At 32.0% G+C, this 25454-nt stretch overlaps 1 protein-coding gene across 1 annotated transcript in view; it reads left to right on the forward strand.

Annotated features, from left to right (window-relative positions):
• Positions 1-25454, forward strand: part of LOC107443548 (uncharacterized) — a 59389-nt gene that overhangs the window by 19154 nt on the left and 14781 nt on the right. Inside the window, exons 2-3 of the mRNA XM_043045635.3 lie at positions 15394-15730; positions 23577-23739. Of these exons, the coding sequence (XP_042901569.2) occupies positions 15394-15730; positions 23577-23739 (500 nt within the window). The remainder of the gene's footprint in view (positions 1-15393; positions 15731-23576; positions 23740-25454) is intronic.

Consider the following 25454-nt stretch of genomic DNA (forward strand, 5'->3'; position numbering starts at 1 on the left):
GCGAAGCAATCCGAAAAGAACTGCGAAAGCAGTTCCGGGGGTTGACGAGCGCCAGCGAGCAGGGGACGAAGCCTCCTAGTATTTATATATAATGATAGTCGGAGCTTGTATTTTGTTTCTATAGAATAAATTCCAATCATGAAATAGATACTTATTACCACTGCCACAATTTTTCTAGCACTACATTTTCTTCCTTTCGTTTTCGCAAAAAGGAACTGTCTATTTAAATAGACGCTAGACAAGAATGTGTTAAAAAAGTAAAGAAGCTGCTGTGTAATTTTAATAAATTTTTAAATAAATTTTGAATGAGTTAATAAAACCAATTAATTATTGAAATAACTGATAAGATTTGTATCAGTTTATAATTGATGATTCGAAAACCGCATTAATTAAAATTCAGCAGAATAGACAGAATAATTCAGCATTCACAGAATTAGAATTCAGCTCCGATGTATGGTAGTTAGTTTTTAGGAAACTAACTAGTTTTTTTCTTTTAAACACTTAGCAACGAATCCGCTTTCACAAATTGTCTTAACATTTTATAATTCTATTCTAGTGAAAATGAGTGAAAGGAAAATAATGGAATCTTTTTCAAATGTATTTCCGTTCGCTGTTTAGAATTTCACGGATGGCTATTTCTAAAACGTACTTTTGTCTTAAAGAAATTCACGCGTATCAATTCAGTCTGCAACTCAGTTTCACTGAATAAGACAAAATTTTTTTTCTTCCGTTACTTAAAAAAAAACAAATAAACTCAGAACTTTAAATTGTATTTTAACGAGAAACTTTAAAGAATGTTTATTTTTCTAAATGAAATTGTTCCTTTTTTTTGTTTGAATCTACCTGTTAATAAAATATTACCGGTTAGTCGATACGATTCTATATGATTCTCCGTTTAGTAAATTTGATTTAATTTAATTAACCTATTAATTTTCTCATTTCAGTTGACTTGATCTTGAATGTTTTATTTTCTCTTTCGCAACATGTAAATAACGAACAAGGATAATATTTATCTGTGGTAGTTGTACAATTGAATTGCATCAAATTCATTTATTTTTTAAATCTTTTGTAAACATCACTACATAATTATGAGATTACATATTTGATTCATGTATTTATTCTGAAGTTCCTTTTAAGTCATATTTATTAACGAAAGGGCAGTCAGTAAGTAAGTAGAAAAAATAAAGAACTGTTGCAGAGCCTTCCATAACTGGAGATAATGAATCCGTACTTGACGAAAAATGGCACGTTTCTTAAGAAATAATGCGTTTTTGGTAGAAATAATCATATTCCGCCTTGGTTATAGTTTACTGCTGTACACTTGCTGTTTACAGAGCTTTCTCTAATATTTTATTGGTATTTAATCCAAAGCACTACAATAAAATGACTGATTATGAATTAACTAGTGGGCTGCGCCGCCTGCTCGCTAACGCTCTCCAACCCCCGAAAATTGATACGCAATCTTATATGGTTTGCTTCGCAAACCAAGCTCGCTTCTCTCGCTACTAACTTAGGTACATTGCAAATGCACAAAATTCTAGGAATTCAAAACAATCATTCAAATCCATATAACAACTTTTTTTTTTTTTTAAAAAAAATACATATTTTTAGTAAATACTAAGTCATTAAAATAAATTTGAATTCAAATAAATGACATGTAATTCGTTAAACCTATTAGAAATGTGCTATAGTATAAAATCTTAAGATAAAAATTCTAAAACAGATATCTCTTCAAAAATGTTAAAATTTTGGTTATAATTAAGTCTATTAAAAAGTGAAATAAGTGAATTGCAATGGAAAAACCTGAATAAACAAAACGTTATGTTTTTAAAAAATAATAACCATGAACGATTCACAACTTTGTTAAAAACGTAAGTATAAGTCTTAGAAGTTTGACATACAAAAGAAAAACTTGCAGAAACTAAACATTAATTTGCAATAAATACTAAATGCGAACAAATACTGAGAAAGATTAAGGGCTTAGCAAAAAAAAAAAATTACTATTAAAGATTAAGAACTTCCTAAAAAACACACAATTGTAAATTTCTGGACTTGGAGCTATCATTGTTAGGCTGTCAAATGATCTAACCCTAGAGAGGCCAACATTAAGTTGTCCATGACTAAAAACTGGTTTAGTCTATATAAATTCGCGAAAAAAAGCGCTTTCGTCAACGAAGATTACTCACTTCTGCCTAGCTTAATTGTTTGAGATTGCAGCAGCTGAATTGAACAACATGGTGATGCTCTCTCTCTGGTTATTTCAGTTTCCGTTTTTAAAAGCGCTATATGTTGAGCCACCTCATCTAGATTTGCCATGTGACATTTTTAGCAGCAATCATTGGTCGATTTTCTAACGTTGCCATTCGGGGAGTTGTAATGAGATTTTTTTTTGGTGCCGTGTAAGAGAAATATATATAGAGATAACAATTTAATTATAAAAAATTGGTTAAAAATTATAAAAATTTCTCCACCAATTGGTTTTATCTGATTTCGGTTTTGAAAATGGAATTCACTAAAATTTAAAAGCAGTAGCCTCTATTAATGAAAAAAAAAAACGAATCTGTTTCTTGAATTTTAATAAAGACGGTATGGAATATATTCTAAAACACACAATTGAAAAAAAGAGAAAATATAAATTTAAGAAAAAAGATGTCTGTCTACTAGTTTCCTCTCAAATAAATGTTTAACATGAGCGTTTTTTAATTTCACAGGAACAAGTGATTAAAGAAAGGATTATCTCTTTCATTTATAGGTTAACTCGAATGACGTATAATATGAAGTACTGCCATTTGGCGATGTAATCTTAAAATGGGATGTCATTGCAATACCATTATATAATCAATTTTTCTTAAAATTAGTTTATAAGCTCTTTTTTATTGATCAAATGGTATGAAAATCTAAATTTAGGTTTAGAAGAATCTAAAAATTCTGAACATATAAATTTTTTTAGATTTTCCAATTCAAAATGTTTTTATCATTAACGAATTATTTAATAAGAATTATTTACTTCATCGAAAATCTACATTTTATTATGGACCTGCGTGCGAAATCGAGCACTTTAAGATAGAATAGTTTGACGAGGACCGATACCGCGCACCCTCGATCCCTACGCAGGCTGATCAAAGTGGTCACGCACCCGCTTACTGACAGCAGCCAGTAATGCTTGTCTTCGGTGCTCTGCTGGGAATCGCGTCTTTACACGATCAGTCCACTGCGAGAAGTTTAAATTTAAAACTTTCTTTTTAAAAAATTAAATTTGAAAATTAAAAATAATGATTTAAAAGTTTCAGATTTATGTCGTAAATAAACGAAATTAAGTTCACTAACCTTCTTTATTTAGCGGGAGACTTTTTTTGAGCATAAGAAGGAAATTCTAAGAAAGCTCTCACACTTCTCCATAACAACAAAGCCTACCTCCGGGGTATGAAGATTGGAATCAACTTTCTTTTCCTATTTTCTTTTCTGTATTCCCATCGAAAAATACTTTAATTGTTCTTTTACGAATGCTTTACTGGGCAAACTGTTTGATCCTTAAATGGAGTTTGTAATGAAAAGTTTGAGTTAAAAAAAGTAGCTTACCTTCTTCAGTGATGCGTTCGATAGTTTTTTAACTGAAGTTAGATGAAACAAAACGAGTTATTTCATTATTTTAAAATAATAATAGTAATAACGATGAAATAATAGGATTTCCAGTTTTACTCCAAAAATAATCAAGTCGAAGCAACTTAATCATTTGAGTAATTGAAAATATATCTGATTTAGCAATGATTATAATTTAAAATACTAGAGGTCTCCGCCCCCTGCTCGCTGACGCTCGCCAACCCCCGGAGAATTGCTTCGCAATTCTTGCTTGGTTTGCTTCGCAAAACCAAGAATGCTTTGATTTCATATATTTCAATATTAAACTGAATATTAACTGTTATCATCGAAAAGAATTAATTTTCTTAAATGCAGAATAAGCAGTGTGTCAATATCAATGTCACTTTTTTTCGTTGACTACAGTTCCTTCTATGTCCTATTTGTTCTTTAAATGAGCCAAAATTGTCAGAAATTAACATCAATGTGCAGATATAATCTTAATATGAAACTTGTTTAAAAAAAATGATAATCACAATAATACAGACTTTGTCCCAAAGAAATGAATATATTTTTAACACATTTAATTCAATATATATATATATATATATATATATATATATATGCAAACACTATAATATTTTTCAATAAGCAATATTGTTAAGAACAGGGTAATTTTTAAAAAAATATTTTAATAATATTCAGCAAAATAACTATAAATGAAAACATTAATTTTGCGGAATTAAAATAAACAATGCACCAATAGCATTTTCTTTACGCTAAATACATTTATAAATTTGACATTATATATATATGTTATAATATTTCTCTATATACAATATTGTTAATGACAGGATCATCTTTAATAAATATTTTAATGTTCTCCTTCGTTGTGCATCTTGACAATGCCACATATAATTGACCATGAGAAAAAATAGGCCGTTCAATATATAGCCCAACTTTATCGAAGGTTTGGCCCTGGGCCTTATTAATTGTTAAGGCATAAGCTAATCTAACAGGAAATTGTCGTCGATAAAGCACAAATGGTAAGGAAGAATTACTTGATAATGTATTTAATTCTATTCTTGGAAGATTGACAATACTACCATTTTTATTACCAGTAGCAATTTGGCAAGTCAATACTCTTTTCCCTATTTTAAGAACAGTCAATCGAGTTCCATTGCAAAGGCCATCAACAATAGATATGTTCCTGATCAGCATTACAATGCATCCAACTTTTAATTTGAGCTGATGAGGTGGCAGTCCCGGGAGATTTATGGAGTTTAAATATTCAATAGAATACCTTAAAGTAGCTTCTTCTTCTCTCCCGTCTGATTTATCTACTCCATATAGTGTGGCCTTATCAATACTATAACTTATAACCTCTTCACCTGGCACACGTGATAAAATATTTTCATTAACTTTGTTAACTTCATCATTTTGCGGTGATAATATGATGTGATTAATGAAGTTAGTATTAAGACAATCGATTTTTTCAAAAAACCAAGAAATGATATCTTTACAATAAAGATCAGGAGTGCTTGCATCAAGATGTAAAAGTTCTCCATTGCCAATTGTCAACAACCAATTGGCAAATTCTTGGTTACCAGCTTTAACTCTCATATTAATTGTCAAATGAAGGATTTCAAAAAATGGCCAAAGAAAAGAGTATTTTATAGTTTCATTAATAACCTGCATATGTGTAGCTTTTTTAACGACAGGTAACACTTGTCGAAAATCTCCACCTAAAATTATTATCTTACCACCAAATGGTATCTCATTAGCTAGAAGATCACGAAAAGTTCTATCGATCATTTCTATTGCTTTTCTGGGAATCATACTTGCTTCGTCCCATATAATAACGTCAACATTTTTTAAGCGAATCTTATCACATTTTTTTAAAATACAAATCCCATCGTCACTTAGATCAATAGAATGTAAGGTTCGCATAAGTCTAATTTTATTATAGCAGAGAATAGTTTAACTTTCATAAAAATAGGTGGCAACATTCAGAGATGTAAATAGAACGCTTCGCAAACGCATATATTTCGCTGTTATTATTTTTCATTAAATACTTTTATAAAATATCTCTTCGCTTATTTACTGTATTGCATATTAATTAAATTCCTTGTCATTCAACTTTATCTTATATGCCGGAACCAGATTAAACTTACGAATTAACGTTTTAGAAAACAAATAATCAGATTAATCAATATATCAATACGAAATAAGTTGAGATGTTGTAAAACTGAAGAATGAAATTCTAACTATTTTGTGATTGGTTGCATCTCTGAAAAAGAAAATTCAGACTTGTAAATCGCTTTTTTAAGCTTGCCGTTTTCAGACATGTGATTGGCTGTTGTGAACGGCGGTTATTCTTCATTATTAACTGCAAAATCGTGCTTTAAAACTAAAATAAATAAAAATTTAAAATTATGTAAAAGATTTGAATGCCCTAAATGTCTTCCCTGAAAGATTCTGAATGAATTGATTCCTTAATCTTAGATTTTCATCACGTAGTTAAAAAGTTTTTCAGGGGACAAAATTAACTGCAAAAACTTTTTTTTAGAATAGAGAGATTTTTATTAAATTCAGATTAAATGTTTTCTTTTTGGATTTTACTGATTATTATGTTTTTAAAAAACGTTTTATGATAAATTTATTAAAACAAGAAACACAAATGATGCAAATTTTCAGAAATAAAATTTAATTCACAATTATTTTGAAAAAAGGTTCAGTTAAAGCCGGAACAAGACCTTATAAACTGGAATATAAATTTTTCTGTCTTTTCTTCTCTTCCCCCTCCAATTTATAAATTCCTTGTTGTTAATCATAGACAATATATATCATGCCTCATTAAAACTGTCTGACCAACCGGCCAACAGACCTATCAACTTTAATGTTCTTTAAAGTAGTTTTTTCGCTTGTGGTAGTGAAATACCAATTGAAGAGATATTGTAAACACATATTTAATTGACATTTAGCTAGCACTTAAAGCACAACATAAAAATTAGCTTGTTATTTATAGGTATGTTTAAACTGTTTAAATAATGGTTATCAAAATCACTTTGTTGTTGTTGTTGTCGTCGTTGTCACCCATTAAACAGAGGGAGTGTGATTGTTCTTGTTTTCCAGTGGCGCCATCTATAGCCAAGAATTTGACTTCTGCCACACCCATACGTCCCACTCGTTTCTAGGGCGAACCCATTTATTCGTCCACGGATCGTAATTTTGACCTGAACCGGAGAATGATCATTCTCCAATTCAGCACCCCCAGAGATATTGGTTTGCTATGGGAACATGGAGAAATTTGTAACCAGACATATTTAACGTGCACCAGGTACCATTTACTACATGTGGAGTCTTCGGCCGGCTGGATTCGAACTCCCGTTCTCACAAACGTGAGTCCAGCGCCCTGCCAACTAGGCTATCCCGGCCATCAAAATCACTTTAATTTAAATATATTAAAATAAGAATCAAGTAGGAGTGTAAAAAATTTCTTACCACATTAAATATAGAAATAAAATATTATTCAAAATTCGAAAGAATTGGCAGGTATGGGTCAGTGCCACTTTCTGTGGCAGGCCCCGAGATTTTGCATCCATCGGAGGCAGAGAAATTTTTAACTTAGAGAAAAATTAACTAAAGTTATTATATTCTAAGGCTTCTACCCATCCGGAAAAGATTAGAAGCTGGCAGTAAGAACGCTTTATTTTAATCCTTCCTACAGGAAAATAATATTTACCAAAGCTATCACTATTTATTAATAAGTATTAGGTTGCTGTAAAAAAGTTCTGCAACACTTGGGAAATATGTTTATAGCTACAACACTTGGTTATAGCAACAACGAATCTAAACCAGAAGTTTTCATCCAAAGTCATTTACAGCTTATTGGTGAAAATTTAAGCTAAGAAAGCAAAAAAAACAACAACAGAAAATGAGAATTCATAAAAGTTGAAATTTTAGCATGCGTTGCAGAACTTTCTTTACAACCTAATGAAAGATTCATGATAAATGCACTTTTGTCATAGCAGTTCCTATGTTGTAATAGTCAGAAAAAGTTGAGAAGTTCTTATAACCGTTTTTCGTATACTTTTCCGGAGAAGTATCAGCTCTGATATTCTAAAGCTGTTATTTACTCTAAATTGAATAATATTCTAAACTATAATAATATTTAAACTATATATTGTAATTAAACTACATAATTAAACTGTATAATAATTACTACAGTTTTAACTGTAATAATAATGTAATTCTAAACTGTATAATATTCTGTTACTTTTCACTGTGAAGAGGTAATCATTCCTGGTTTTGCATGCTTGACATATATTTAATTTCTCTTTTCTGGCTAAGTTTCTTTTTTTTTAAATAATTTTTGCACAGTAAAACTAAATGTAACGTAAAATAAAAATAGAATCGAATTTCGCAAAGTACTTAAAATTGAAAACAATTTCCCACAAATTGGAGTTTTTAAAAGAAACAACAAAAAAAGCTCGTGCTTAATTTATAAAAAAAAATAACCCTTTATGGACAAATTTCAACTCCATAGTTGCATTATTGTCTCCTGTGTAACGACTCGCATGGGTTTTTTTCTTTCAAGTATAACCGCAAATAATTTTCAAGCTAATTGCTATAAGTTAATTTTTTATATTCAAACGTACTCTGTTTGCATTTTTCACGCACCTTTGCAATTTCAGTCTTTCAGTTTCTACTCAGCAAAACAAAATGTAACGTAGATTTGGACATACAAACAAACAAAACAGCAGCGTTAGTTTTTCAGTATTAATAATAAATAAGATATTTTTAACAAATGCCAATGAATGCCATGTCTTCTAAGTCGGTATGTTCCAAAAAATACAGGACAATGTTTTGGATAAAAAGTGGTTATTAGTATCTGAAGAGAGTTATTTTAAGTTTCTCATATTGGATGTTAATGCTCTCTTTAAATCGGCATGTCCATTTCATTAATTTGTTTTTTACAAATGCTCTTAAATTTTTATTACTTAGTTAATCTCATGAAGTAACTTATGAAGTAACTTTTTCATTTGCCTTAAATATGAAAAAAGCATTGTTCTGGATTTTTAGGACAATTCTAACTCCGGATTCAAGAAAAGTACAAATGAAAAAGTTGGAGACCCTAGTATTTAGGTATTTTAAGCAAGTCTTTTTTTTGCATATTATCTTTTTCTTGTTGTTTTATACTTTGTTGATTTTACGTAACTTATTCATAACATATAAAGTACAACACGAGAATTTCATGAGTTATAATAATATTTGTCGCATGATAATATAAAACATTTATCTATTGAACTAATTTCTCTTGAAAATATTTTTAAGGCTCGGTTTAACAGGATTTAAACCGGATGAATGAAACTTTAAGTGGGAAGAAATGAAAGCATTTTAACTGCCTTTCAGATCTTTTTAGAATATCTTCAGTGTAAGACGGCGTATTTTTTACAAAAATTAAACAAAATAAATATTTAAAAATTGTTCTCCAGTTGTTAAATAGCTAGAGACAAAACAGTCTTATTCGAATGTCACCAATAGGCGTTAAAGGGCGGAGTTCTGAGACATAAGAGGAATGTCACGGTAAAATCACGATTACAAACACAGTTAAAAAGCGCGCAGCGTTACCGATTTGACACCCAGACAATACCTGATTGTTTTGGTGTGAAAGTGGTGACCCATTTAAGTATTTTTAAAAAGATATTTCCAATTGCTTGAAATTGCTATTCTTATTTTTATAATGAACGAAAAATAATGTGTTTTTAAACTATTCGTAATACTACATGCCACGCCGTTCAACAATGAAATTGTAAGTTAGGGAGAGAAAAAATAGAAGTCGTTCCGTAATAATTTGATTCTAAATCCGAAAATAAAGGTTAATAATTCGTGCTTTAATTTAATTAAAAAAAGAAAACAATAATAATTTTTTGAGTTTGTAGTTTGAAGTTTTTTTTATTGAAGTTTCAAAAATCTATTTAATAAAAATAAAACCTAATTTCATTTAAAGAGAAGAGGGGACCAGCTCCTAGACCACATTAATCTCACATCATCAGGGTTAGAGTGGTCTAAAACATATGGTGAAACATGTATTAAAACATGTAACCCCATGTCATGGGGTTAGTAAGGACATTTAATCTATTGTGAGTTAAAAAATGGAGATAAAATCAAAATGAAACTAATTTTAGTCTAAAAACACAATTTTGAAAAAATAATCTCAAATATGCAGAATATAATACAGAAATGCCAACTACTCAGACTTTTTGAAAAAGTTTTAATAAATCGGGTGTGAATTACAAAGTAAAATTTGTAAAATAAAGATAATTATGCGTACTTTTTAAAAGAGAAACCACGAAATTAAAGCAGTAAGGTTGCCTTTCATGTGATACTTCGGATTATTGATAAGTAGCGTTGAAAAATATATTGAAAAAGAAAATTACTAAACTCAAAATTACTAAAGTTTCGCACCCATTAGAAAATACTTTTTTGCAAAGCGGAATAAGTTATCATCTCTGATAATATTTAATAATAAAGCCTAGTAAGCTTTAATTATTTAAAGTGGTAGCAAATGTTACTCTTTTTTATTTAGTTATTTATATAATAAAGCTGATTTGCGATGCTTTTGGCTACGATGCAAAAAGTATTGTGTAACCTACGCCTCCTATATAACTGAAAGCCTCCACACGGTTTTTAATAGATAGTCCGATCAGACCGCAATGAAGGTAAACCTAGTCCTAGTGTTTTGATTCTAATGGGCACCTGGGCCGCTAAGCGGCCCCTATCCCATTCATCTGGAATTTTAGAACAGTTTTGGTTGAGCAATGAGGTAAGCAAGCAATGGAGTTGCTTTTATGAATGTTTCAAGCTCTTTGCTTGAATAACTAAAAAGGAATCAAAAATAAATTGAGCAGCTTGCTCTAAACTGTGTTTGTTTGATTTTGGAGTTGTTCAGAATTGTATCAGCATGAGTAAACGTTATTTTCAGAAAGGTTGATGAAATTATTTGTTTTGATAGTTATGATATGAGGCGTCGGAGGTGAAATGTGCAGCTATTGGTCTGTAGTTTTTATCTTTGATATAATTCTCAAATTTAAAGATTTCATTAAAATTTGCTGTTTTACATTCTATGGCTTTATCGAAAAAATCTGCGTTTAGCTTGTATATATGCTGTGATAGAGTTGGTATTTTGAGGTCTGCATGTATATTGGTATTCCGGATGAACCATCTTGCGCAGGTTATTTTTCTAAGGATCTTGTTTTGGCATTGGTTTAATTTCTTCAGTAGATGTTGAGGTATGGTTGTCCAGGCAGGTGAGGCATAGGTAAGTATTGGGCGGATCATTGCTGTATATAGTAGCTTCTTTAGTTTAAGTGACATATTCTGATTATATATTAATGGTTGTATGGCTATTATTGCTGCATTTGCTTTATCTATTGTGCTTTTGATGTGATCATTCCAGGTGAGTTTGCTATTGATTATAAGGCCAAGATAATTTGCTTTTTTAACCATTGGTATTGGAATGTTGAACATTTTTGGTTGAAGTTGTGGAAGTATTTTAATTCTTTTTTTTTGTATAATTAATATTTGTGATTTTCCAGCATTTACTGCAGTTTTCCATTTTAAGCACCAGTCTTCTATTTCGTCTATATGGTCTTGTAGTTTTTGAAGAGCATGATTTGGGTTTTTGGATTTAATAATAATACCGGTATCGTCTGTGCGTAATAGGCTGTTATGCTGTTATAATCGGCTTTGTTTATAGGAAAATCATAAGTGTATAATATGTATAATATCGGTCCCAGAATGCTGCCCTGTGGTACTCCGGCTGTGATGTTTCTCTTTGTGGATTTTTTGTTTTTGATGGTGATTTGAAATGTTCTATTAGAAAGATAGCAGGATAGGAGTTTGATTATGCCGGGTGGAAAATTCAGCTGTATGAGTTTATATATTGTACCAGTGTGCCATACTTTATCAAATGCTTTGGATATGTCGATCATCAGGAAGGCTATTGTTTCTTTATTTATGACTGGTCTGCCAGTATAGTCTATTATTCGGAGTAACTGTTTTGTGGTATCTAGTCTTTGTCGGAATCCATACTGTTCGTCGGGGAGGGCTGTAAGAAGTGGTTTTATTCTATTGTAGATGATTTTTTCGTATATTTTTCCAAGTATGTTAAGTAGACTGATTGGGCGATAACTCTCAGGGCAGCTTGGGTTCTTATTTTTCTTGAGAAATAGAATGACTGATGCGTTTTTCAGATTTGTGGGTAGTAATTATGAGCAAGGCAGACATTAAAAATATGCGTGATTTTGCAGATGTAGTTGTCTGGTAATAGTTTTATCATCTTATTCTTTATCCCGTCCTCACCTGGAGCTTTATTGTTTTTCAGTTTCTGCATGATGCAGCTAACTTCTTGATTATTGGTTGAATTTATTGTTTCTGGGATGAGGTGTTCATTTTGAAAATTATTAACTTCTTCTGTGATGATATTGTGATGATTTTAGTCAGAGTTGATATTTGGTGAAAATTGATTTTGAAGTGAATCTGCGAATATTTCGATTTTTTCTGATATTGTGTAAGCTGCGCCTGATGGTCCATTTATTGGTCTGTCTATTTGAGGAGTTGTTTTCAGTTTCTTGGCCATTTTCCATATAGAGTTGTTGGTAGTGCAGAGGGAGGCGATTTTTGCCTGCCACAGTTGTTTTTTATATTTTTTACTGTGCTTTTTAATCTGGTTATTAAGTTGTTTTATTGCGTCCAGATGTGCTGGGTCATAAGTTCTTTGGTACCATTTCCTGTGCGAGTTCCTTAATCTTATTATATTCTTTATTTCAGGTGGTAATCTGTAATGATGGGCAATATACTTGGTTTCTGTGGAAGCGTTTTTAAAAGCATCTGTTATTTCATTCTGGATTTGCTGTATATAGTTTTCTATTGCAGTTTCGTTTTCCAAGGATAGTAGGTCTGTTCCATTGATTGTAAGAGTATTTTGAAAATGGTTCCAGTCAGTTTTATAATTTGGTTTCTCAGATTGTTCTATGGTTTCCCCAACGAGCAGTTGAACTGGCAGATGATCTGATGACAAATGGTTATGAGCGCAGGCGAGCATAGGAACATGCATGTTTGTTACTGCGAAGTCTAGTATGTCCGAACTATGGTTAATCCGATTTGGAATGTAAGTTGGAGTTGTTGGTGCTACTACTGTTAATTGATGTTTGCTTATAAGATCTATCAATTCTGAACCACTGTGATTGAAGTTGTTGCAGCCCCATATTGGATGTTTAGAATTAAAGTCACCTGCAACTATTGTATCTAGGGTGGCTGGAAATAGGAGGTTCATATCATTATCTGTTAATTTATTTTTTGGAGAATTATAAATTCCTGTGATTTTGATGTTCTTGTTTCTGTAGCTTAATAAAATAGAAATTTGCTCATATCCATTATCATCTTTTGAGTTATATTCTGTTGTTAATAAGTTGGTTTTTGCTAGAAGTGCTACGCAGCCCCGTTTGTACCTTCTATCACATCTGTAGATTGTATAGTTGGCTATTTTAAGATTTTGGGTTGCATTTAGATGAGTTTCTGTTATTATGAATATATCAGGATTGTGTTCTATTATAAAGTTTTTTAGTTCATGCTGTTTTTCGATTATACCATTAGCGTTCCAAAAATAAATATTGATGGTTGGTTTCAGTGTTGATATTAGTATTCTGAATCTATTGCTTCTTGTTCTTCTGAGTAAACTGCTTTTTGGATTTTCTTGAACATGTTAAAGCTTTCATTGTTTTGTAAAAAGTTCACAAAGAGCTTGAGCTCTGATAGTAGTGATTTTGCTTCCTTGATGATGGTTATGTCTGTTTGTAGATTATTGCTGGTATTTGGTTGATATGCTGATTTTACGATTTTTGCATAGCTGTTTGTGCTGCCAGGAGTAATTCTGTTGTTTTGATTGTTGAAGCTGTTGATCTTGAGAGTCGGATATTTTGGGCACTGTTTGTAGTTGGCCGGATGTGGTCCACCACAGTTGGCACATGTTGCTGGAGTATCTTTGGTTTTCTGACAGAGATGAGTTAGGTGCTCCTGACCGCACTTCAAACATTTAGGTGTGTGTCTGCAGCTGGCCTGGACGTGGTTATATTGTTGACATCTATGACACTGTGTGAGTCCTAGGCGCCCTTTGTAGCTCGTTACTGAGACAACAAGATCCATGAATCGGGTTAGGTAGAAGATATCTTTATTTTGTTCCGTTTTGTCTAATGTGATAATATGTAGAGGTAATTTTGTCCTGCCTTGCTCAGTAAATTTTGTCATCTGCGTAACTTTTTTCGGAGTGAATCCGTATAATATGAGGTTTTGTTTCACTTGTTCTTCTGTAATTTCTACCGGAATACTTTTAATTACAACTCTGATTGGCTTTTCTTCATTTAATTGGAAAGTATGGTATTTTATCTGTAAGTCATCTAGTATATCTATGGTACGACGCCTATGAAGGTAAACCAGTTTACGAAAGAGCTATTTAATAGAAAATATATTAAAAATTAGAAACTGGTAGCAAATGTGTCTAAAAATTTGTTTAATTTATGAATAGGATTGGCTAGTCTGTCTTATTCACTTGTCAAACACTGCAAATTCAATTCTCAAATATATATGATAAATTTCTTTTAAGCAATTTTAAAATAAAATTTGGGTTCATGCGCTCAACTGGATCACTTTTTAAATAATTTGCGCAGACTACTTTTAAAATCCCCTGTAGCGGCTTTCGGGCTGTGGCGGATATAGTAGGTAATGGGTGCAACACACCGGAAATAAGACTTCGCTGTGCCTTATTTTTTAATTCATAAACTTCAAAATTTTTTAAAAGAGATGAAAATTAAAAATTCTTAATAAGATTTCTTTTATGTTTACTATTAAATATGAACCCTGAGAATGTTTTTATTTAAACATGAATAATTTGAAGTGTAAGTTTAGCCATAGTTAGTAGTTTTTAAACGATTCTCCAAAAAAATTTGAAAATATGGTTCATTATCATAGTTGCCTCAATTCCAGTATATCTAACACAGACTTCGAGCTGCATCCATTTTTTTAAACACGTATTTGGAGCTCTTATGGGTTTAATTCATCAAGGATTGGATGTACTGTTTCTCAGCACAGTAATCAGTATAAAACATTATTTCATAACGAAACTAAAAATTTTTGATTTAATGATAATAATTACAAATACATGTTCGGTACCTTAGTACTGAATGTGCTTTTCGATCACTAAGTTATGCCATCTTTCCTCGTTCTTATATTTTTCTTTTTTTTCACTTCGTATAAGCTCAAATAAATTAATTTAATAAGTTGAAAATATTTTCAATAAAAATTAAAATTTAATACTCTAACCTGTCACCCTTCATTCTCATCCGAAAAACCGTGCTTCCTTTCTATTAAATTTGCGTACTTCTGCTTCGATTTTCGGAGTCTCAGAGGTATTTTACAGCCAACCACAGAAACTGCTCCCACACTGACGACATGATAATGCCTCACTGATGACGCTGCCCCGTAGGCCAGTGCTTCCATTTTTGTTTCTTTTCTTTGCTCTTTCTTTAGTAGATATTTTTCTTTTAGGTAGAGTTAAGATGCTGTTTGGATTATTCACGATTTCCCGTTATGCTGCGGTGGGATCATTCCTACTTTAATGTTATTTATCGAATTTATGTTAGATAATTAATTTATTTAGATTTATAATTTCTTCATATAGATAATTAAACTTTGACAGCTTGCATAAAATATGTAACTTTTTAATTATATCATGAAATCTAATTATATCCTTTCCAGGCGCTATCATGGCTGCAGCCCTCAGATGCCAAAGAAGTTGCCAAGAAAGCCACATTAGATCCAGGTACTATACAAATGCTGAGCAACATCCTGGACTCTCTAGACAATTTTCGAAACGACAGGTTGAGAGACCTGGAGAAAATCAGGCTGACAGCGCCTGCGGGGAATGTGTCTATTGTGAACCTCACGGAACCCATGTCGTTGCCTTCAGACAACAGTTCAGTGTCTGAACACATCAAAGCACTCAAAGAAGGAATCATGGGACACAATCCTGTCAAGAAAACATTCGGATACAAAGTCACTGTTTATACAACGCCCATAGAGAGTGACAAAAAAGGTAATGAAAATACCTTGCTAATAAAACATGTAATATGTTCTTTACCACTATCTAAGAAACAACATGTGCTGTCAACCTGGAATTATTAGCTGTCCGTGATATTTATTGGGTTAGGGAATTAACAATTAAAAAAGCTATTGTTTAAAAAAAATTCCCGCCATTTAAATGCGTTGCATCAGGAATTTTGCACATATCTTTGAATTATTTAAATGCCGTTGCGGTCAAACTGTTCTTAAACATTTCACGGAAAAACAAATTTTGATCGAAAATTTTATGTCAAGCAGAACATTTTGGCAAGTGCGACCTTATACAGTGCGTTACAGACAGAGTCATAGTTTGAAATTTCTCAAGGCATTTAAGCCCCGAAGGTGCCTTTTACCTTTTGAGTGACATTTCAGAATATGGACCAAGTAGGTATTGTTCCGAAGGCTGTAGTAATTAGTTTATTTATATTATTGTTCCTCTTCAGATTTTTATTAATTGTGAGGCCCGAATATGTGGCAGTCTAACAATAGGTATTTCATTTCCGATTTCCAGTTATTCTAAATGTAAAGTGTTAAAGTTTCTCTGTTTTTTTTTCTTCAAATTTTGAGCAAGAAGTTTGACCTTCCAGTTATAGCACTAAGTTTCAAATTCATGAATTTTAAATTAACAGTGCATTTTAAGTAAAGCGACTTACTTTAGCTCTTAGTGATTTACAAAATAAAGAGGCAATAAGTTTAAAGGCAATTAGTTTTACATTACTAGTGGTTTGAATTATTTGTTGAATTAGTGTTGCCAGACTGGCTACACCACATCAAATGTTAAAGAGATAATGCTATTTCCTTAATTTGTAAAATATCACCGGATAAACGTTAGTAAGTTCTCAAACTTCTCCGAAGACTTTTTTTGACTATTAGAAGTAGTAGCAGAAAAATTTATGCTTCAACAATGACATGAATGCAAACGATTTTGCTTTTAGCAAAGAGCATAAAAATATGTCAAACTATACATGACTTCATTATAGTTAACTTTTTTAGCTTTGGTATGGACTGGCAAAATGCGTATTATATCGAGTTGTGAATTATTGGATGCAGTGGTAGCTAATTTAAGTTAATCAAATTTCAGTTAATCAAATTAAGAATTATTCATTAACTTATGAATTTTGCTATCACTAAAAGAATGTCCACAAAATGGAGCGAATTGATATCTGTGCATTTGATTTGAAAGCATTTTTATTAGCACGACATTTTAATAACTTAAAGATCTAAATAAATGATCGATTATGTGTGTTGAAATATTTTGAATTACTTCTTAAAATCATTTGCTTAATTAATTATCATTTCAATACGATTTTAATTAAGCATGAGTTGATATTACACTTACAGATTCTACAAAAATAGATATCACGCTTATAGTTGATATTACACTCCCTACTAACACTTCTATACCAACTCCATATTAACAGTTTTTCTTTTAATTGAAAAAATATTTTCAAAATTGTAATAGCTAAAACATTTTATAACTGTCGTTGAACAGTAGACCCAATTTTGGGTATACGACTACCAATGTTTAATTCCGAAACCTTGTAATTTTGAACACAATCCAGAAGATAAAGAAACTAATGGATCATGTATGGGGAGAAATTTGACTTTTTTGATGGAACTAACCCGCATTTGCGTTACATGGAGAGGAAAGCCACAAAAACCTTCCACGGTAAGCCTTACGGCAAGGGGACTCCAACCCACGATACGTTTACCTCTGACGATATTTTACGTCAACACCGTGGTCGGTGCGAGCCGGGTGCGGAATTCGTATTGACCAGCCAACGCTGGGATTCGAAACCGGTTCACTTTATTGGAAGGCGAATGCTCTATTCCCTGAGCCATCATGGCTCTTGCTAAAACATTTTCTAAATCCAAACATGTAGTTTAATAATGAACAGATTAAACACTTTTTTTAGATCCCTGGGAGGCTCTGCTCCCGCTTCGCTTCGCTCACCAGACCCTGTGGTTGCTTCTCATTCATCATTGAAGATAAAGAGAGAAGAACCATTTATGTCCAATTTTTTAAGGAAAAAAAATATGATTGAATTGCCATCTGCTGCCTTTTGAGGATGACTAAATTTTGGCAAATGAATAACATGGAAAATCGTTACCTCCACCTTCTTGAGAGTTATGAGTCAACGAAGATGGGCCGTGATGTGGAAAAACAGGCATGCGCAAATTCGTTTTTTTCTTCTCAGAATCAGCTTTAATAGACATAAGCCGCTTTTCACCCCTGATCTTTCTTAAAAATCGAAAAAAAAAGCTAATTTTGTTTGGAAAACATAGAGTTATTTTAATTTTATGTAAGCAATTTTATTAATATGTGAATCGTTACAAAATGAAAGGATAGCTGGATTTGTAAAATAATTAAATGTACTTAAATGTGTATAAAATTAAGGATTTGGACATGCGACACAAGCAAGACACAATAATAATGTGAAAAGTAATTTTATAACGAACAATATAAAAGATAACCTTATATCATATAACAATTCACATTGGAAACAGTTTTTGCCTCTCTTCATTCTTTATATTTTTAAAAATTTCGAAATAAATCTTAAGATGTATATCTAGCAGCATTTAATCTATCTCTTATATTTTATTTATTCATTTTTTTGCTACTTTTAACATCAAATCGAGCATATAAAATGAAAATAGTGAGAGATAAATTTTTCTACAACAAATAACTATTATTTAAAAAACAAAAAACAAAAAAGGACAACTCTGTATGGAAAAAAATGGTAGAGCAGACTTATTTCCAGATCAATAGGTACCAGCTTGTCTGGAATGTAAAGGCAACCTGTGAAAAGCTGGCCAAATTACCGATGGTATTATGCCGGTGGTTTTGATTTTGTGATGCCTTAACCTCCGTGACTTTCCTGGCTCACAGCGTACTGTTACAGGAATACTTTACTTTTACATATTTGTTTGTAAAGCGGAAATTTCTTTATGTTGCCCACTACTTGATTTTTAAAAAAGAACTTTGCAGATCCAAATATTATGGAAACCATTTCAGTTGTCAACATCACAACAAACAATATACATATTCTCAATAATACGTGGCAGACAGTACTGTGTACTTTTTTAACCGCCGTTAAACAGCCGACGTAACTTTGAGTTTACGACCACCAATGTTCAACTCCGAAGCCTTGTAATTTTGACCCTAATCAAGAAGACAAGGGAACACCATGATCAAGCTTTGGGAGAAATTTTGTCTTTGTGGTAGACTTTATGATGGAACTAATTCACCATTGCGTGGAGAGGAAAGTCACAAAAACCTCTAACTCTAACCCATAAGGACTCTAACCTATGATCCGATTAACGCTTCGTTCTGCTTTCGGTCTGGTTTACTGGTCGATAAATGCTCGGGCCCTCGCGTTTTAGCACTAGATTATGTGACTATTCTTTTTTTTTTCTTTCAATATTTTAAATTTAGACAACAGAAAAATTTATACACATTGCTCTCATAATGGCAAACTTTTTTTACTGTTTGGTTGCCGACTACTGTTGTATTACTGCTGCCCTAAATAAACATGCGTTAAAACAAATTAGATTTTTCATGATTTTTTTTACGGAATTTAGGGTAGGATATTTAAAAAAAAACAACATTATTTTTGTATTTTTTTTAATCCGAAAACAACGATCTTATCTCAAGTTCAAGTCGAAATGTATTTACAAATATAATAAGTTACATTTTGTAAATAATCCAGGAAAAACATTCGATAAAAAATGTCTCTTTTGCCGCTTGGTAGCCATGCGAATAACAGTAGAAAAACAAATAAACAAATCAAAGCAAAAAGCTGGAAAATAACTTCCGCCACTATTTCAGCCCTAAATGACACGTCAAATTTCTCTTTTTTTATTGTCTGCTTTTTCATTTAATTAAAATAATAATTATAAAAATACGATACATAGACAAAAAATTGAATTCCAAGGTTTACCGACGTATCTCTTGGTTCATTGGTGACATGATCAGATCGTTTTTGTTTCATAAATTCCCATTGAAGAATTTTGTTTCTAGAACAATTTTTCTACAACTATCTGCACATTGTAGATCAAAATTAAATGCTTGTTGAAGTCTCAACGGTCCGTTAAACATACCCACTTAAGCTTCCTGCGGACACTCGAATGTAAGATAATGTTCTAAAGTTCTACCAAGGGTTAGTTCTACGAGTCCTCGATCTCCTCAAGCGTGGGAAAAAGTCTCGAAAATGTTTTTTTTTTTTGCTTCAAAAGAACGAAAAAAACGTGCACACTCTCACTTTTTTTGATAGTTATCTTGTTGGTGACAAAATTTTTTTTCACAACCGTGAAATTAGATTTGTGGTGTAAATGAGAAAAAAAAATGATCTAGTTTTTATTTTAAATGTAACATTTATGTAAACTTAATTTAAACATTGTAATTATGATGTAATTTGTCACTGCAGTCTACGCTTGATATGACAAACCAAGTCATACTGGCGTAATACCATTATGTAGTTATATAGTAAGAACTATGCAACTTACTTACTTACTTTATTTAAAAACAACTGGGCACCTGGGCCGCGCAGCGGCCCCTATCCCATTCATCATGAAATTACAACAACGAGTTAAAAACATCTTGAATATAAGCAGTCGTTGTGGCAGCTTTACAATAATATTACCATGATTAGAGAAAATACAAACTTGAACAGAGATATTTACAGTAATTGCCATGAAAATATGTAGAACTACGCAACTAACAAAATAATTAATAATAATGCAACTTGTTTCTTATTATGTTACTGGTAAGCAAGAATAATGGAGAATATTGAACTAAGAATAAACTTTTGTTCTAACATTCGGATCTTCACGTTTTAGGACTCAATGGTTCGACTGGTGATCTCACATATGATAATTAATTAGTTGCAGACGATATTTTAAGTTACGTAATTGATATTTTGACGCCCGGTGGCTGAGCGGTAGCACTTCGCGCTGTCGTGCCACAGGTCCCTGGTTCGATCCTCGGGCCGGACAAGGTTGACTCAGCCTTTCATCCCTTCAGTGGGTCGATAAATGAGTACCGAGCATGCTTGGGAACTAAACACAGGGGGTTTCGCGTTCGGCTGACCACCTGACCGGAACATCTGCTCCTGCACCCCAGAGCCCAAGGTCAAGAAAACTGAGATGGGCACAGTAGGCCTTGGCCCTCTATGGGCTGTCGAGTCACTGAGTTTTTTTTTTAATTGATATTTTAAGACACAAAATTGAATATTTTAAGATACAAAAATTGTACTTTCTTTGAATAAACACACCTTTTTTTCCCCGAAGGATTCAGATTTCTGACCCTAGAACTATAAGGAGGGTCCCAATAGTTTGGTCAATAGAATGGTCGAAAGTTTAGAAATCTTAGCGTTTTTTTTTTTTTTGCGAATTTAATCCTATTTCGAGAAATTTTCAAGCGATTTGGAAATTTTTGCACACAATTATGAAATTTATTTTTCTAAACGTAAAAAAATAAAAATAAAAATGTCGTAATATATACTTATTATCTTTTTTTTACTTTATTAGTGAAATCGATCCTAAGAAATCGAAATACGACCATCAATCCCTTGGGGACGAGTGATTCAGAAAAGCATTCGTACAAAATCAGAATCATGTTGTAATTAAATTAAAAACGGTAACTTAAATGTAGTCGTTGCTAATTTGACAGACTTACTTTGCTTTTACTTTAATTATTGTTAGTTTAATCAGATATATAATCAATGTTAATTCAAAGTATAACTAAATAGTTTTATTTTGAGCAAAGTAATGGTGAATTAAATAAATCAAACAGTTATAACTCCACCCACAAATAAACTGCTAAAGAATTACTTTGATTACCCGCTTTATCTTTTTACCCTGGTTGATACGGCTGTATGCTGGTACGTATTTGTGACAGTCGACGCGAAAGGGTTAAGACTGAATCCTAGGAACGTGAAGCTCTGATCATCAGAGCTTGGTTTTTATTTATTGTAAATCATGAACTATATCTTTAGAGAAAAGAAATGAGTCAAGTTAGCGCTGGAATTAGTTGCGAATGAAGAAATTACTAGATTAACGATACAGAAGTTGTTTGTATGATAGATAACATGAAGAACTGGTGCCGAAGAAATTGCCGATGGAAAAGATTTTGTACCAGAAGAAAGAGGAAAAATAGCAAAAATAAATGAAAGTAAAGTAAAAGGAATCGGAAATAGAGGCAAAGAAGACTCAGAAATTGAATTCAAAACATTAAAAAATGAAAAGAGAATACGACAAATGGAAGACGAACACGAAAAACTAAAGAAAGCATACAAACGAGCTATAAATATTAAGAATTTCTTGTTAAAAATGGGTCATATTCCAAAGTATTATCTTTGTTTATACGAAACTAAAGAAACATTAAACATTAGAAAATAAAGTTAATTTCGCAATTCACATCATCCGTTAAATAAACCGGCAAGTTCAATAGTGCCAGCTCTACCAGACGTGGCGAGAATTTTAAGTGTCGCTAATACCCCAGACCAGTAGAGTGGAATTAGAAAATGAGACAGATAGTGAAGAAGTGCTTACGGAAATTGTTTCAGTGAGCAACGCAGGCCTATCAATATAGGAAAGAATTAGAGAAGTCAGATGAAAACACTGTAAAGTTTCTTTTCCAAAAAAAAATTAGACAATAACCATTTTGCCAGTGGGTAACCTGTGATCGTCTTGTGGCCATCACAGTTTTCTTCATTTTGTAGTGAATCGTATTTTATATTTTTTTACATATTGTTTTAGTTTATAGACATATTAGAGCCTTATGAGAAAACGTAACAATTTAAATGTTGTTGGATTTTGGTTATAAGGTATTTATGCAGTGCATTATTACAATGATATTTAGTCGGCTCTCACTTACATCACTACCTTTATACGATTCGCGATTTTTTCTTTCCAATGCCCACCCGATTGGCGCTTAGATAGTGTAAAGAGTGAAAGAGCATTCATGCCTTGTCCGGTATTCGAGCCTAAGACCTTTCTGATGACAGGTGTCAGCTCCCTGACCACTGCACAGTCCGGATGGGCCGATTCATGGTTACTAGGTGGTCGAATGGAGGACGAGACACAAACGAACTCTTCAGTGGGAAAAAATTGTCCAGGAAAGACGTGTATTTTTCGTTTGGTGGCGAAATTTTGTTGTTTTGTTTAGCAATCAGAAACATCAGAGAAAAAGGAAATGAAGGTTAGTAGATGGAGTAGGGAGATCAGATATCTCAGAGAGGGATATATATGATCAATGACGTAAATAGGATAAGTGTTTTTCTGTTTGATGTGAAATGTTGTGAATCGTGAATTTTTATTGATGGCTAGATTCGTTTTTTTTCTCATTTTTTTTTTATGAAAGTTTTAAATTTATTTCTTGCTCAATGCTTATTTCTTGCTTCAATTGAATCATCATTATCTCCTTTGAACAGTCAGTTTAAGCAATGACATTTGAAGCAATGACAATTTCAGTTTTTTTTGTGTTTGTTTACTAAAGCAAATTTTTTTAAAGCAAATATAATTTTTACTTGACTTTGATCAGAGCTACAGAAAACGACCATTTGTCGATCTGACTTATTGCTTATTTGTTTGAATTATTTAAATGCAGTGGCTTGACAATATTTATTGAAATATTAATACGTTACTATCATTAGGAGAAAACGCTTCTGAAACAACTCTGGAAAGTTTGTAGTAATAGAAGGGTTTAAAACTATTGTTGACTTTTCGAAGAAAAAAAATGCATCCATTTGCATTTACGGCAATGTTGTCAATAAAATAAGAAAGGAAACTGATGTTCTTCAATTGTTTTTCTTTTACAGAGGGTAAACCTGTCTTAGTGACACAATATGTGGGAGGAGATATGTTGCCAGAATATCATAAAAAGGAAATTAGCGAAGGTCCAAAGAGAAGAACGGATGATCCAGACGATCTGCAGGAATCAGCCAATCATCCAGAAAAACATCTAGTCCGTTCCAGTGAAAGGTAAGGAGACTTTTATGCAAGTCAAATAATTTATTTGGGACTAATGATAACGTACAGTGTGCACAGGGAACAGCTTAATAACTTTTCATCTAATGATCAAATTTCTACGATTTTAAGATGCTATCTTAAGAGGCTGTAACGCATCAAGCCATATTATACCCATTGGCATACGAAGACGTCTGAGAGACGTCATTTGTTTCTTATGTCAAAACAATAATTGACGTGTCTCAGACGTCTTCAACACAGAGATGCCAACTTGCTCCTGACAGCAAATAAATATTTTAAAGTGGTAGTTTATCAATTGTGATTCTTGGTTTAATAATTTCAATCGAGTAGATTTTTATCCACCGCTATTTCTAAATAATTCGCAGGCATATATAATTCACCATTTTATGGTAGTTATGTCATGCTATACCTCTTTAAAAAGCAAGCAAAAATAGTAAAATATTTGCAAAATTTAATTTGTAGATATTTACCGTTTTTTTTAAAAACTATTTTGGCGTGTCCGGAGCGGTTGGCGTCTCTGTCAACATCTGATGTTCCAAAAAAATCTCGTGCTTCTATTTTTAATTTATCTCGTAATATGTTTTGTTTCCTTTATTCATGCTTTTGTTAGACATTAATATATTTAGTCTTTATAATGCTTAATTGAGAGCAATAAAGCTACGAAATCAGAATAAACGTACCTTTTCTGAAACGAGTTCGAAATCTTTATCCCTAAAAATGGGGTCCCAATAGTTTGGTCAGGACAGCTGTCGAAAGTTTGGTCCCCTAACATTTATAAATTATTAGCGACTACCACTTTTTTCTGCACGGTTATAAAAAGTACAGTTACAAATTTTCTTATGAACAATACGTATGTTATAATTGTAAATATGTTGTGAGTATCAAGGAAAATTAATTTCTCTCCCACTTAAAAAAAAAAAAAAAAAAGAAAGTCGAGAAAATATTCATTTACTATTTTTTCCTTATTCTTTCGTATTTACTTCATAACACCTACTGTGTTAAAAAGCAAATGTTCTTACTTCTTTTAAAATAACCAAAAAGTTTTTCGGAATTTGAAACTACTATAATCTACACCAATAGCATTTATCATTTTTGTTCCTGATACTTTACTTACGCATTAAATTACTGTCGGGAATTACATTATATAATTGGTTTTTTAATTCAAAAGAGGTACAGCAAATTTTATTTTCTTCTTTGATTTCGTGAACAATTACTTTACACTTGCAAAGAAATCTACTTGCTACGTGAGTGAGAAAATTGATATTAACGGTAACAAAGCTTATAGTCTAATTTTGGATTCATAAATGAGCAATTTTCATTAAGAGTGTTTTAGCCAGTTAACATACATAAATAAGCTTAAATGAATTGGTATTAAATAAATAAGCTTAAATATCTGGTGGTTAGAAGGCTTTTGAAGCATATTTAGAATTAGCCGAAGCTCGGGAAAATTTTATTTCTTAACATCTACAAGTTTTTAAAATTTTTTGCTTAAAACGAAGCAGATGGCATCTTCGATTCTCTGAAAAATTACTTTTTCCAATATTATGAAATGACGAGACTAGCATTTAGTGGAGCGGCATGGTATAAAAATGTATAATAATGGGTCCCTCCAATTTTTGATAGGAGGAGCTCTCAAATTTCAGCTAAAAATATTCAAGTGGTGGTAAAATTAATACTACAAAATATATACCTTGTTTTTAAAAATGCAT

The sequence above is a fragment of the Parasteatoda tepidariorum genome, chromosome 2 (genome assembly GCF_982258835.1).
Source record: "Parasteatoda tepidariorum strain Cologne lab strain chromosome 2, Ptep-v5.0, whole genome shotgun sequence".
NCBI lineage: Eukaryota > Metazoa > Arthropoda > Arachnida > Araneae > Theridiidae > Parasteatoda > Parasteatoda tepidariorum.